Source organism: Podarcis raffonei, chromosome 4 (assembly GCF_027172205.1).
Source record: "Podarcis raffonei isolate rPodRaf1 chromosome 4, rPodRaf1.pri, whole genome shotgun sequence".
NCBI classification, from domain to species: domain Eukaryota; kingdom Metazoa; phylum Chordata; class Lepidosauria; order Squamata; family Lacertidae; genus Podarcis; species Podarcis raffonei.
The window spans coordinates 57,364,790-57,377,191 of record NC_070605.1 but is presented as its reverse complement, the minus strand read 5'-3'; the positions used below and the strand labels follow the sequence as shown (position 1 = coordinate 57,377,191).

At 48.7% G+C, this 12,402-nt stretch overlaps 1 protein-coding gene across 1 annotated transcript in view; it reads right to left on the bottom strand.

Annotated features, from left to right (window-relative positions):
- Positions 1-12,402, bottom strand: part of UBASH3A (ubiquitin associated and SH3 domain containing A) — a 30,792-nt gene continuing 18,390 nt past the window's right edge. The window contains exons 11-14 of the mRNA XM_053386798.1: positions 11,444-11,588; positions 3,303-3,409; positions 2,555-2,661; positions 1-358 (exon numbers count right to left, since the gene is read on the bottom strand). Of these exons, the coding sequence (XP_053242773.1) occupies positions 227-358; positions 2,555-2,661; positions 3,303-3,409; positions 11,444-11,588 (491 nt within the window). The 3' untranslated portion in view covers positions 1-226. The remainder of the gene's footprint in view (positions 359-2,554; positions 2,662-3,302; positions 3,410-11,443; positions 11,589-12,402) is intronic.

Below are 12,402 nucleotides of genomic sequence, written 5' to 3'. Positions count from 1 at the left end.
TTAAAAGTGAAATGTGTAGATTTTATTTCTCGGTTGAAGAAAGACGGAAACAAAACCAAAAAACCATAAACGCATTTCACATAAAATGTAAAAGCCAGTTCCCAAGTTCCATTCCATTATTTTGCTGTGACCAAGAAACAGCCTGCAGAGCAAGGTTTTGAAATAACAGCGAGATTCTGTTGAATCAGAAAAATACAAATCCACAATTAGAGTGAGTGAACATTGCTTAATGATCCGGAAGGTTGTGCTTCCAACTGAATGGAGCATTTGCTCCATGGGTTAACATCTTGACTGGTGGCTTCATCATTTGCCATTTCTTCTCTAGCTCTTCACAGAAACACATGCCCAGTGAAGGAATCTAGTAAAGCAGAAAAGATTTTAAGATGGGGTTTTTTTAGGGCAAGAAAGGAAGTTACCCCATATAAGCCAACACCACCACGAGGTAACGGAATAGTTTTCATTATCCAAGAGTGTTAGGGGCAAGTCACTTGAGACGTTTAAAAGCAACAAATAATGGCTCACAAGGGCTTGAAGGAGTGAAGGTTATTTAAGCATCATAAAGTGGCTCAGAGGATCTGATAATTATGCTGTGGGTCCCTCTTTCTTCACTAACAGCACTAAGGATATTGTCAGCCAAATTCTAGTAATTTTCAAGGGTAAGGGGGAAAGCATAGTTCACTTGACTGCAAATTAAAAGGATTAGGTATCAAGCGAGGGTAATGACTGACTTCTGCCTGAAATCCTGTTGTTCTGTTACCCACATGTGTACACTCAACTGCTTCAATCGACGGAACTGGCACCACTACAGGTGCCACATAATACCCATTCCACATTTGTAAGAACTTTATTGTTTAGTGTTGCACCACCTGCCCTTTGGAACCCCCTGCCTATTGACATCAAACAGACACCTTCACTGAACTCTTTTCGGTGCCTGCTAAAAACATTCTTCTTTAGACAAGCCCACACAGATGCTTAGAAAGCTGAGGTAATTTTAATCTGTTTTAATACTTGTATGTTTTAAGGTACAGTTATTAATCCCCCCCATTTTATTGTTTTATCTTTTTGTAAACCCCTTTGAGATTTTGTTTTGTTTTCACAATCAAGTGGGGTCTAAATTTAAATAAATAAATAAATAAATAAATAAATAAATAAATAAATAAATATAAAATATTGCTAGGCGGACAACCAGTCTGATTTGGCACAAGGCAGCTTCTTCTGTTTCTAAGAGCGAACATTTTGCGAACATTGTGAATGCAGAGCAGAAAGGCAGGAAACTGCTTTGTACAGAATCAGACCACTGGTTCTTCTAACCCAGTACTTTCACTGGCAATGATTCTCCAGGATCTTGGGGGGTGCGGTAGGTTTCCCAGCCCTTCCTTGAGATGCCAGGGATTGAATCCTGGACTACCTGCATTGCAAAGGATGTTGTGGTTCGAGGACCCGAACCCCGCGCAGTGGAATGAAACACAAGGACACGTGATATAAGGTTAATGGGCAAGAAAAGGCCACAACTTTATTGATTACAGCAAGTGAAAAGGTATTGGCTTAGGCATTGGATTACGTCAGCTGACTCCACCCACTCGGAGAGGGGTGAGTCTAAAAAACAAAGGGGGTTTATTCACCAGTAGGTGGAGCCTGTTGATGCTAATCCAACTATAAACTCTCCCCTGATGCCACCGAGGGTCGTGCCATGGCCTCCCGCCAAGCAGGCATCGGACAGAATACACGACCGCCGGATTCCTTTAACGGAATACCCAAAAATTGAAGGCGCAGGCAATGGCCACACCTAGCCCTTCGACACCACAACACATTATTCCAATGCCTAACCTACCCACCAATACCACGAAAGTTGTGACGATTGCTACAAGGTAGGCCAAAAAGCCTAATGCCAAATGGAAAAATTCCTACCGGGCCCCCTGGACAACCAGGGCGACCAACCTAAGGTCCATAGCAAGGCCAAAAGAAAACTGGAAACCCTGCTCTAAGGGAGTGGAGGGTGGGTGACTCGCGACGGGACGACAAAAAGTGAGGGCTGGAGGCTGGCGCCGCAGCAATTTAGGCTGCTGTACACGCCCCCTTGAAGGCACCTGGTTGGGTGCCTGGCCAAGGGCGTGGGCGCCAGCCAGGTGAGTGGGAGGCAGGGGGCAAACGCCCCCTGCTTGAGGCGGAGTCCGGCTCCCGGCCACAACCACTCCCCTCTCTTGCAGGGAGGAGAGTCTTTCTCTGCCATGAGCTATGGTCTTTATGGCAAGAAAAGTCTTAATCTCTGATGATTATGCACATACATAATAGGGGCAAACAAGCCTGAACAACCAAGTTATTTAAAGCCAATGTGGTTGGAATGTTGGGAAATGACCTGGGAGACCGGGCTTCAGATCCCCACTTGGCCTTGAAGCTCACGGGGTGAGCTTGGACAAGTCCCTGCCTCTCAACTTAACCGCTTCACAGGGTTGTTGCAGCGATTAAACGAGGGGAGGGAAAACCACAAATGCCACCTTGAGCTCCTTGGATAAAAAGGTGGGATATAAATGCAATAGATAAGAGAGAGCCTTACCTTTCGAATGAACTGGGGAAAATCACCGCTCTTTCTGGCAGGAAGACCCAGTAATGGTCGAGTGAGGGAATCTAGAGATGAGCCATGGCCAACAACCAGGATGGTGCCTATTGTCAGAAAGGGATCTCCTTAGAATAGTTTATTAAAGTAGTGCAAGGGTGGGGAACTTCAGTGCTGCAGGAGGACAAATGCAGCCTTCCACATTTCCCTATCTAGCCCTTTGGACTCTCCCCAAGCCACCCATCTCACTTGCACTACTTTGCACCTCCTTGAGTGCTTTTGCTAGGCTGGAATGTGCCCTTGCGTTCAAGCAATGGCCCTTGCTTGCCTGGATGAAGGCTAAAGAGGGGTGTATGAGGAGTGTGTGTAGAAACTAGCCTACAGTGGAAAGGTAAAATTTACATTCATTGCTCTGCTCATTTTTGCCTCTGGCCCCTCCCATCATTGCCATGTGGCTCCTGGAAGGTTGCTGAGAAAGGAATGCGGCCTTTAGACTGAGATGATGATGATGATGATGATGATGATGATAATAATAATAATAATTTATTATTTATACCCCGCTCATCTGGTAGGGTTTTCCCACCCCTGAAGGAGTACTAGTGGTGCTTGGGAACCTTCAGGCCTGCATATGTTCTAGCCCACCTATATTTTGGCTGCCACAAAGGCATTTTTTAAATAGCAAACTTGTGCTTGTGATTCTGTCCTTGAAGATTCAAAGCAATGAAATCAAGAGTTACCATAGAGTTACCTTCGGTTGCACAGGAGCCGACAATGTGTTTTATACTTGCAGAGCATCTGTTCACATAGTCCTCATAGCTTTCGGATGCCATCAGAGAAGAAAGAGGAAAATGACACCTGTTAACGAAATCCACTTGGTTAACATTCGTTGGCTCAAAGGAAATGTTAGGCTTGGAACATTTGAATGCCATTCCAGGCTCCATCACTTAACCTGCTTGATGGTTTTAGGAAATTGTTCATTTATAGCATGAGTGGGGAACCGTATTTCACCAGTGGGCCAGATCCTTATCTTCCCCAATCCTGTATGGGACAACTTTGACAGGTAGGCAGAACCACTCACCTGATGTCATCATGATGTCAGGTGAATGATACCTGCCCAAAGTCAAAGGAGGTTGCTGTAGCTACTAAGCTGACTGGCAGTAACAGCAACCTCCTTTAAGCGGCACTTTCATCACCTTTGAAAGAGACTTGATGTAGCTGATCAGCAGTTATAAAGGGAAGCCCCTTTATAATCAAGGGGTAGAATCTATAGAACATGTCCTTCTGTTTTGTAATTGATTTGATGGAAGATCAGTGGCGTAGTGTGGGGGGTGCAGGGGGGGCCGGCCACACCGGGCGCAACATCTGGGGGGGGGGCGCGCTCGCACTCGCAGCTCTCTGCCCCTACCTGTCTCACTCGGGTTAGGGGGCACAACTTACTTGCCTTGCCCCGGGTGCTGACAACCCACGCTACGCCACTGTGGAAGATAAAACCCCCAAAGGTATTGCTGTTAGTGCCTAAATTTCTATCAGTAGTGGTGAGAACAAGAGGAAAACCCAGCATCTGAAACAGCATCTTCAGGGACTAGCTTGAAATTATTGTAGCTTTATATAATAGTTTTTATGTTACCCTTTTGAATCTGTTTTTCTCTGAGATTCCTGTGTTTTGGTCTGTTGGTGGTAATAAATGGGTTGATTTGATAAGGGGAACAAACAACAAAGAAAAGTATTTTTCCAGCAAGCCTTCCTTGCTGGACCTTGCAACCTTATGGGATTTGATGAGCAAAACATGCTGCCCTGAGGTCACTGAAGTATAGAAGTTGTTTGGATTTGTACCCCCTGCCCCCAAAAAAACCCTCTATAAGATTTATTTATTTTATTATTTTGTTTTATTAATTAATTTTCTATCCTTCCAAGGTGCCCAGAGTTGGAAAATCACATTGTTGTAAAACTACTTTTGATAAAAGGGGAGGGGGGATGATTTTGCTAACAACTCCCTTTAAGCTGAGGCTGTTGTTCTGTGCTGAGTCATACAACAAACAGATAAGAGTTGTTTTCCCACCCCCTCCCAGAGCACACATATGGTCAGCCCAAGTCCTTTTTTTTAATCAGCTGAACAATTTTCACAGTTGAATCATTCACCGCAGCCTTTTGCCAAAAGGACTCCAAGAGGAAGCTACGAGGCTACAATCGATCCTGTGCTCGTTATTGTTTCCTGTTCTGTTTGAGGTTTTGCAAACTGCACTGAACCACAGAACTCCATTGCCACAGAGGGTTAAGAAAGAGAAGACTAAGCACGGTTGATGAAAGTGCAAGAATAACTACTTTTTACAAAGTGTGCAAACTTTTTGTACCTATAATATATGGTATTATTGTTCAGAAATGTGATTAAATGTAGAATCCAAGCTGCTTTGCTTCTAAAGTATCTCCACCAACACCCATCATTGCACTAGCAGCGACTGCTCTTGATTCTTCCCAAACACTTGCTTGTTATGTATTTCTTTTTAAAATATGTTACCTTTACTTTGATATATTCTGCAGCTAGCCTAGATTAAAGGTATTTTGGGGGGGGGGTCTGATCTGGATCCCCGAGCCATTTTTTCTTGCCTCTCTGAAGACCTTACCAATTTTAGCAGCAGTGGCAAAATGAAAATAATAGAAAGTACACATAGTGCTAGGATAAGTGAGGCCCAGTGCTTGGATGGGGATGAAAATCACCCCCTCCTTGATCTTCAGTTTGATCATTCAGTGAATGGAAGGGGGAATGAAGCAGCTGGGAGGTGGGGGACACAGTGTGCCTGTGTCTACGTGTCTGCCTCAGAGTACATACATGAGAGAGTATTGGCTGCGTAAGAGATAACATGGCCCTTGGGCAAATAAAGCTTAGTCATAGATAATATGACAACATTATACACGATAACGGAAGTACTATCAACCTCACTGATTTAAGAGATCTCAGTTTTCTCCTGCCCCTCTCCCCCCAAACCCTAGTTGCAATGGAGACAAAACTACACTTCCCTTCTGCTGTCTAGCTCATTAAAAGAGGCATTGGTTTATTGCACTGGAAGAGCTTATTTCTACGCTCTTGTCTGCATACTGTAACAGAGCATAGAGTTGGCCTTAGGTGCCCAAGCCCAAGAAGACTCTGTCTCCTTGATTCAATGACCTCCCCTTACACCATACCACTTGCTTATTCCAGCCACTGGTGCTGCCTCTTCAGCAGCAGCTTATAGATTTTCTTACAGTTAAGGGATATATTGTAGACATTTTGCTAAATAATAAATAAGTTAATAATAATAATAATAATAATAATAATTTATTATTTATACCCCGCCCATCTGGCTGGGCCTCCCCAGCCACTCTGGGCGGCTTCCATAAAAACCAAAAATACAGTAAAATATCACACGTTAAAAACTTCCCTGAACAGGGCTGCCTTAAGATGTCTTCTGAATGTCAGGTAGTTGTTTATCTCTGTGACATCTGCTGGAAGGGCATTCCACAGGGCGGGCGCCACTACCGAGAAGGCCCTCTGCCTGGTTCCCTGTAGCTTTGCTTCTCGCAATGAGGGAACCGCCAGAAGGCCCTCGGCGCTAGACCTCAGCGTCCGGGCAGAATGATGGGGGTGGAGACGCTCCTTCAGGTATACTGGACCGAGGCCGTTTAGGGCTTTAAAGGTCAGCACCAACACTTTGAATTGTGCTCAGAAACGTACTGGGAGCCAATGTAGGTCTTTCAAGACCGGTGTTATATGGTCTCGGCGGCTGCCCCCAGTCACCAGTCTAGCTGCTGCATTCTGGATTAGTTGTAGTTTCCGAGTCACCTTCAAAGGTAGCCCCACGTAGAGCGCATTGCAGTAATCCAAGCGGGAGATAACCAGAGCATGCACCACTCTGGCGAGACAGTCCACAGGCAGATAGGGTCTCAGCCTACGTACCAGATGGAGCTGGTAAACAGCTGCCCTGGACACAGATTTGACCTGTGCCTCCATGGACAGCTGTGAGTCCAAAATGACTCCCAGGCTGCGCACCTGGTCCTTCAGGGGCACAGTTACCCCATTCAGGACCAGGGAATCCTCCACACCTGCCCGCCTCCTGTCCCCCAAAAACAGTACTTCTGTCTTGTCAGGATTCAACCTCAATCTGTTAGCCGCCATCCATCCTCCAACCGCCTCCAGACACTCACACAGGACCTTCACCGCCCTCACTGGTTCTGATTTAAAAGAGAGGTAGAGCTGGGTATCATCCGCATACTGATGAACACCCAGCCCAAACCTCCTGATGATCTCTCCCAGCGGCTGCATGTAAATGTTGAAAAGCATGGGGGAGAGGACAGAACCCTGAGGCACCCCACAAGTGAGAGCCCAGGGGTCTGAACACTCATCCCCCACCACCACTTTCTGAACACGGCCCAGGAGGAAGGAGCGGAACCACTGTATGACAGTGCCCCCAGCTCCCAGCCCCTCAAGACGGTCCAGAAGGATGTTATGGTCGATGGTATCAAACGCCGCTGAGAGATCCAGCAGAACTAGGAAACAGCTCTCACCTTTGTCTCTAGCCCGCCGGAGATCATCAACCAGTGCGACCAAGGCAGTTTCAGTCCCATGATGAGGCCTGAATCCCGACTGGAAGGGATCCAAATGGTCCGCTTCTTCCAGGCGTGCCTGGAGTTGTTCGGCAACCGCTCGCTCAATCACCTTGCCCAAGAATGGAAGATTTGAGACTGGGCGATAGTTGGCCATCGTGGCCGCATCTAAAGATGGTTTTTTAAGAAGCGGTTTAATAACCGCCTCTTTCAGCGGGTCTGGGAAGGCTCCCTCACGGAGGGAAGCATTCACCACCCCACGAAGCCCATCGCCCAGTCCTTCCCGGCTAGCTTTTATAAGCCAGGATGGGCAAGGATCCAGGAGACAGGTGGTTGGTCTCACTCGTCCAAGCAGCCTGTCCACATCCTCGGAGGTAACAGATTGGAATTGATCCCACTCAACTTGACTAGACAGAACTCTAGCACTCTCCTGCCCCGGCCCTGCTCCCACGGTGGAGTCTACTTCTTCCCGAATCTGAGCGATTTTATCTGCAAAAAACTTTGCAAAATCATTGCAGGAGAACATGTTGCCCATACTGGACCCCGATGTTGCAGGTGGTTCCGCTAAATTGTGAACCACCTGAAAAAGTCTCCTGCTGCTGTTTTCTGCAGATGCAATAGAGGCGGTGAAGAAATTCTTCTTCGCCGTCGCTATCGCCACTTGGTAGGCTCGACGTTGAGCTCTAACCTGTGTCCGGTCAGATTCGGAATGAGTTATCCGCCACCGGCGCTCTAGCCGTCTCAACGATTGTTTCATTGCCCTCAGATCCGTGGAAAACCACGGGGCTGTCCGGGCTCCATGCAATCGGAGAGGGCGCTTCGGAGCCAAACAGTCAATAGCCCTGGTTAACTCCGCATTCCAGCGGGCCACCAGGGAATCAGCTGAAAGGCCATCAACATGGGATAAAGCATCCCCTACCACTCTCTGGAAACCATTTGGATCCATTAAGTGGCGGGGGCGGACCATCCGAATTGGTCCCACCTCCCTGCAGAGGGGATGGGTCGCAGAGAAGTCCAGTTGCACCAGGAAGTGATCTGACCATGGCACTTCTTTCGTTTCGCTTTTACTTAGTGTCAGATCACCAACATCCATAGAGGTAAACACCAGGTCCAAGGCATGTCCGCGGCTATGGGTTGGGCCAGACTTATTCAGGGACAGCCCCATGGAGGCCATGCTTTCCACGAAGTCCCGAGCGGCCCCTTGTAAGGTCGTGTCGGCATGGATGTTAAAATCCCCTAGGACGACCAAGCTAGGTGTCTCCAGGAGAACATCCGCCACGACCTGAAGCAGCTCGGGCAGGGAATCCTTGGTGCAGCGGGGAGGTCGGTACACCAAAAGGAATCCTGTACTACCCCTATTGCCCAACTTCCAGAACATGCACTCGGAAAACTGGGTCTTCCCAATAGGACGCCTGGTGCAAACTAATGACTTCCTAAAAATCACTGCAACCCCCCCTCCCCGCCCACATGACCTGGGTTGCTGTGCGTAAGAGAAACCTGGTGGACAAGCAGCGGCAAGGACAGGCCCATCTGCTTCATCCAACCAAGTCTCTGTTACACATGCCAGGTCAAGTCCTCCATCCATGATCAAGTCATGGATGGCAGTGGTCTTATGAATCATAGACCTGGCATTGCACAGCAGCACCTTCAGGTCATGTGGGTATCCCTTGCTGATTCTAGTATCCATCCGGTCAGGACCAGACCCGGAGGCAGGAATAGTCCTCAGACAACGACTAAACCTGCCCCCTCTGTAATGACGTGGTCTAGTCTTAGCGTAACTCCTCCTCCTACCCGTGATCACTGAGATCGGTTGCCCCAGTGCATCCCCCCCTGTGGAACATGCCCCAGCCATTTTGTGGGCTGGGGCCCACTCCCCGGCAGCCCTGACCCCTCCCCCTAAGAACAAAATAACACCTTAAACAAACAAACAAAACCAATAAAACAATACAAACAAAAAAATAATAATGTAAAAATTACAAAAACATCAAAATAAAAATAAAAAAATTCCCCAAGCCCAACCAAACATCCATCCCACCCCCACCCGCCACATACAAAAAATCCAACATTTTAAAACCACTCTAAAAACACTCTGTGCCCCCCTGGCAGTAACAACTGTCCTGGTGAGGCCTGTCAGGCCCCGCCCTGGGCCAGGTGGTAAGTGGCAGGAAGGAGCAGGGCCCTCAGGCACTCACACAGGGGAGTCCTCCTGGGCAGCAGGCAGCAAGCACCACGCAGTCCTTATGAGGCCCCAGGCCCCGCCCCAGGCCAGATGGTAAGTGGCAAGAGCAGGGCCCTCAGGCACTCACACAGGGGAGTCCTCCTGGGCAGCAGGCAGCAAGCACCACGCAGTCCTTATGAGGCCCCAGGCCCCGCCCCAGGCCAGATGGTAAGTGGCAAGAGCAGGGCCCTCAGGCACTCACACAGGGGAGTCCTCCTGGGCAGCAGGCAGCAAGCACCACGCAGTCCTTATGAGGCCCCAGGCCCCGCCCCAGGCCAGATGGTAAGTGGCAAGAGCAGGGCCCTCAGGCACTCACACAGGGGAGTCCTCCTGGGCAGCAGGCAGCAAGCACCACGCAGTCCTTATGAGGCCCCAGGCCCCGCCCCAGGCCAGATGGTAAGTGGCAAGAGCAGGGCCCTCAGGCACTCACACAGGGGAGTCCTCCTGGGCAGCAGGCAGCAAGCACCACGCAGTCCTTATGAGGCCCCAGGCCCCGCCCCAGGCCAGATGGTAAGTGGCAAGAGCAGGGCCCTCAGGCACTCACACAGGGGAGTCCTCCTGGGCAGCAGGCAGCAAGCACCACGCAGTCCTTATGAGGCCCCAGGCCCCGCCCCAGGCCAGATGGTAAGTGGCAAGAGCAGGGCCCTCAGGCACTCACACAGGGGAGTCCTCCTGGGCAGCAGGCAGCAAGCACCACGCAGTCCTTATGAGGCCCCAGGCCCCGCCCCAGGCCAGATGGTAAGTGGCAAGAGCAGGGCCCTCAGGCACTCACACAGGGGAGTCCTCCTGGGCAGCAGGCAGCAAGCACCACGCAGTCCTTATGAGGCCCCAGGCCCCGCCCCAGGCCAGATGGTAAGTGGCAAGAGCAGGGCCCTCAGGCACTCACACAGGGGAGTCCTCCTGGGCAGCAGGCAGCAAGCACCACGCAGTCCTTATGAGGCCCCAGGCCCCGCCCCAGGCCAGATGGTAAGTGGCAAGAGCAGGGCCCTCAGGCACTCACACAGGGGAGTCCTCCTGGGCAGCAGGCAGCAAGCCGCACGCAGTCCTTATGAAGCCCCAGGCCCCGCCCCAGGCCAGATGGTAAGTGGCAAGAGCAGGGCCCTCAGGCACTCACTCAGGGGAGTCTTCCTGGGCAGCAGGCAGCAAGCACCACGCAGTCCTTATGAGGCCCCAGGCCCCGCCCCAGGCCAGATGGTAAGTGGCAAGAGCAGGGCCCTCAGGCACTCACTCAGGGGAGTCTTCCTGGGCAGCAGGCAGCAAGCACCACGCTTGATAAGGGCATCATTTAGACACATAGGACTTAAGAATTTAAGAACAGCCCTGCTGGATCAGACCAATGATCTAATTCATCTAAAATTCTGTTTCAAACAGTCACCATCTAGATGCATTCGGAAAGTACATAAGCAAGGCATAAAGGCAACTTTAATGTTTATCAGCCAACAATTGGCTTTCCGTTGGGCAGAAGCAAGGAATGGGTTTTCTTCTCTTGCTCCAGTCCTAAGGCCAACAACACAAATGTGGGCCCTCAGCTTCTAGCACTAGCACAGCCTTGCTCTAGCAAGGAACACAAGCAAAGGAATTATTCCACGCTTGCAGAGATAAGTGAAGCATCCATTTCCAGGTCTGCCTTTCACAGGATGTTGTAGTAGCCACGAAACCACAATGACAACAGGAGCAAATAGAATTGGGCTGAATTTCTTAGAAGTTGGCTTGTGGTACTCCCATCTAATTCCCGACTGTAGTATTAAATGATTAATACTACATCTGACAATGAATAGAGACTATCCTACCTGAGGAAGAACACACTTGCTACATTCTGTTAATTCTGATGACCATAACGTTTAGGCATCATTCTGGAAACATGCTCATGGTTTGTCTCACTCCAGACGAACCGTGAGCTCTAACCAAGGTTTGTTCTTGGTTTCCCACTTGTGGTTTGGCTGGTGGAGGTTCAGGCAGAACGCTAAGCCAAACCATGGCTTGGCCATGTGCAGCCTGGCAGCAGTGAAACCTGTACATTTACCCATTCACACTAAGCCATGGTTTGGCTTGGTATTATATGCTAACTGGGTTTCTGTAACTGTAGTACTTACTTGTATGTGGTATCTATACTGTAATTGGCCTCTGTCAATTCTCTCTGTGTCATAAAAGAGGGAACAACTGTGCTTATCTCCCATTTAGTCCATTCAAAGAGTCCAGGTTCTATACAAATCTTGGCTTTTTGTTCTAGTTGAAGCCCTGCAATAATGAAAGCCGATATTATAACAAAGAAAATCATATAGAACCTGTTTAAGACCAAATCTTGCATTCAATGAACATTTCAAAAAGTCTTATGCAAAGTCTTATGTGGTGTGATCTGGAATAAGTAATGTCCCAGAGATTAATTATTTTGTCTGTCTGTTTCTCCCTCTGAGAAAAACAGCTCTGTTCTCCCTCTGCAGCAGTAAAAATGCCACAGTAAAAAATTAAGGCTGCATGCACATCCAAAGAATCCTGAAAAATGTAGTTTCCCCCAGTACATAATTCCCAGCACCCTTAACAAACAACAGTTCCCAGCATTTGTTGGGGGAAATATTTATTTTATTTATTTCATAAAATTTATATTCCACCTGATTGTGGAAAAAAAATCTCATAATGTGCTTTATATGTATGGTAAGGTTACCAGATTTTTTTTCAAAGAATCCAGGGGCAGTTTTTTTTTTAAAAAAGAGAAAAAAAGTTATTTTAAAAAAGTTATTTTTAAAAAAATTAAGAAGTAATATCTTCTCTTCTGTGGTCTCCTCTGTTGCGCAGGCTTAATCTGGGCACCATGGAGTAGGCTCGGGTTGGGCCTGGGTTCGGCCACGTGTCCTTGCCCTCCCGGTGCTCTTCTACCTCTCCTCAGCGACAGCAAGGTTGGGGCTCCTTTCTTTTTTCTCCTTCCTCTTTCTTCCTCTTCCTTCTCCTTCTCCTCTCCTCCTTCTCCCTGAGTCGGCTCCAGGGTTTTCCTGGCTCTGGAGCACCGCTGGGCAGTCAGCTGGGTGGCCGAGCGCTCTCGTTCCCGGCTCAATTT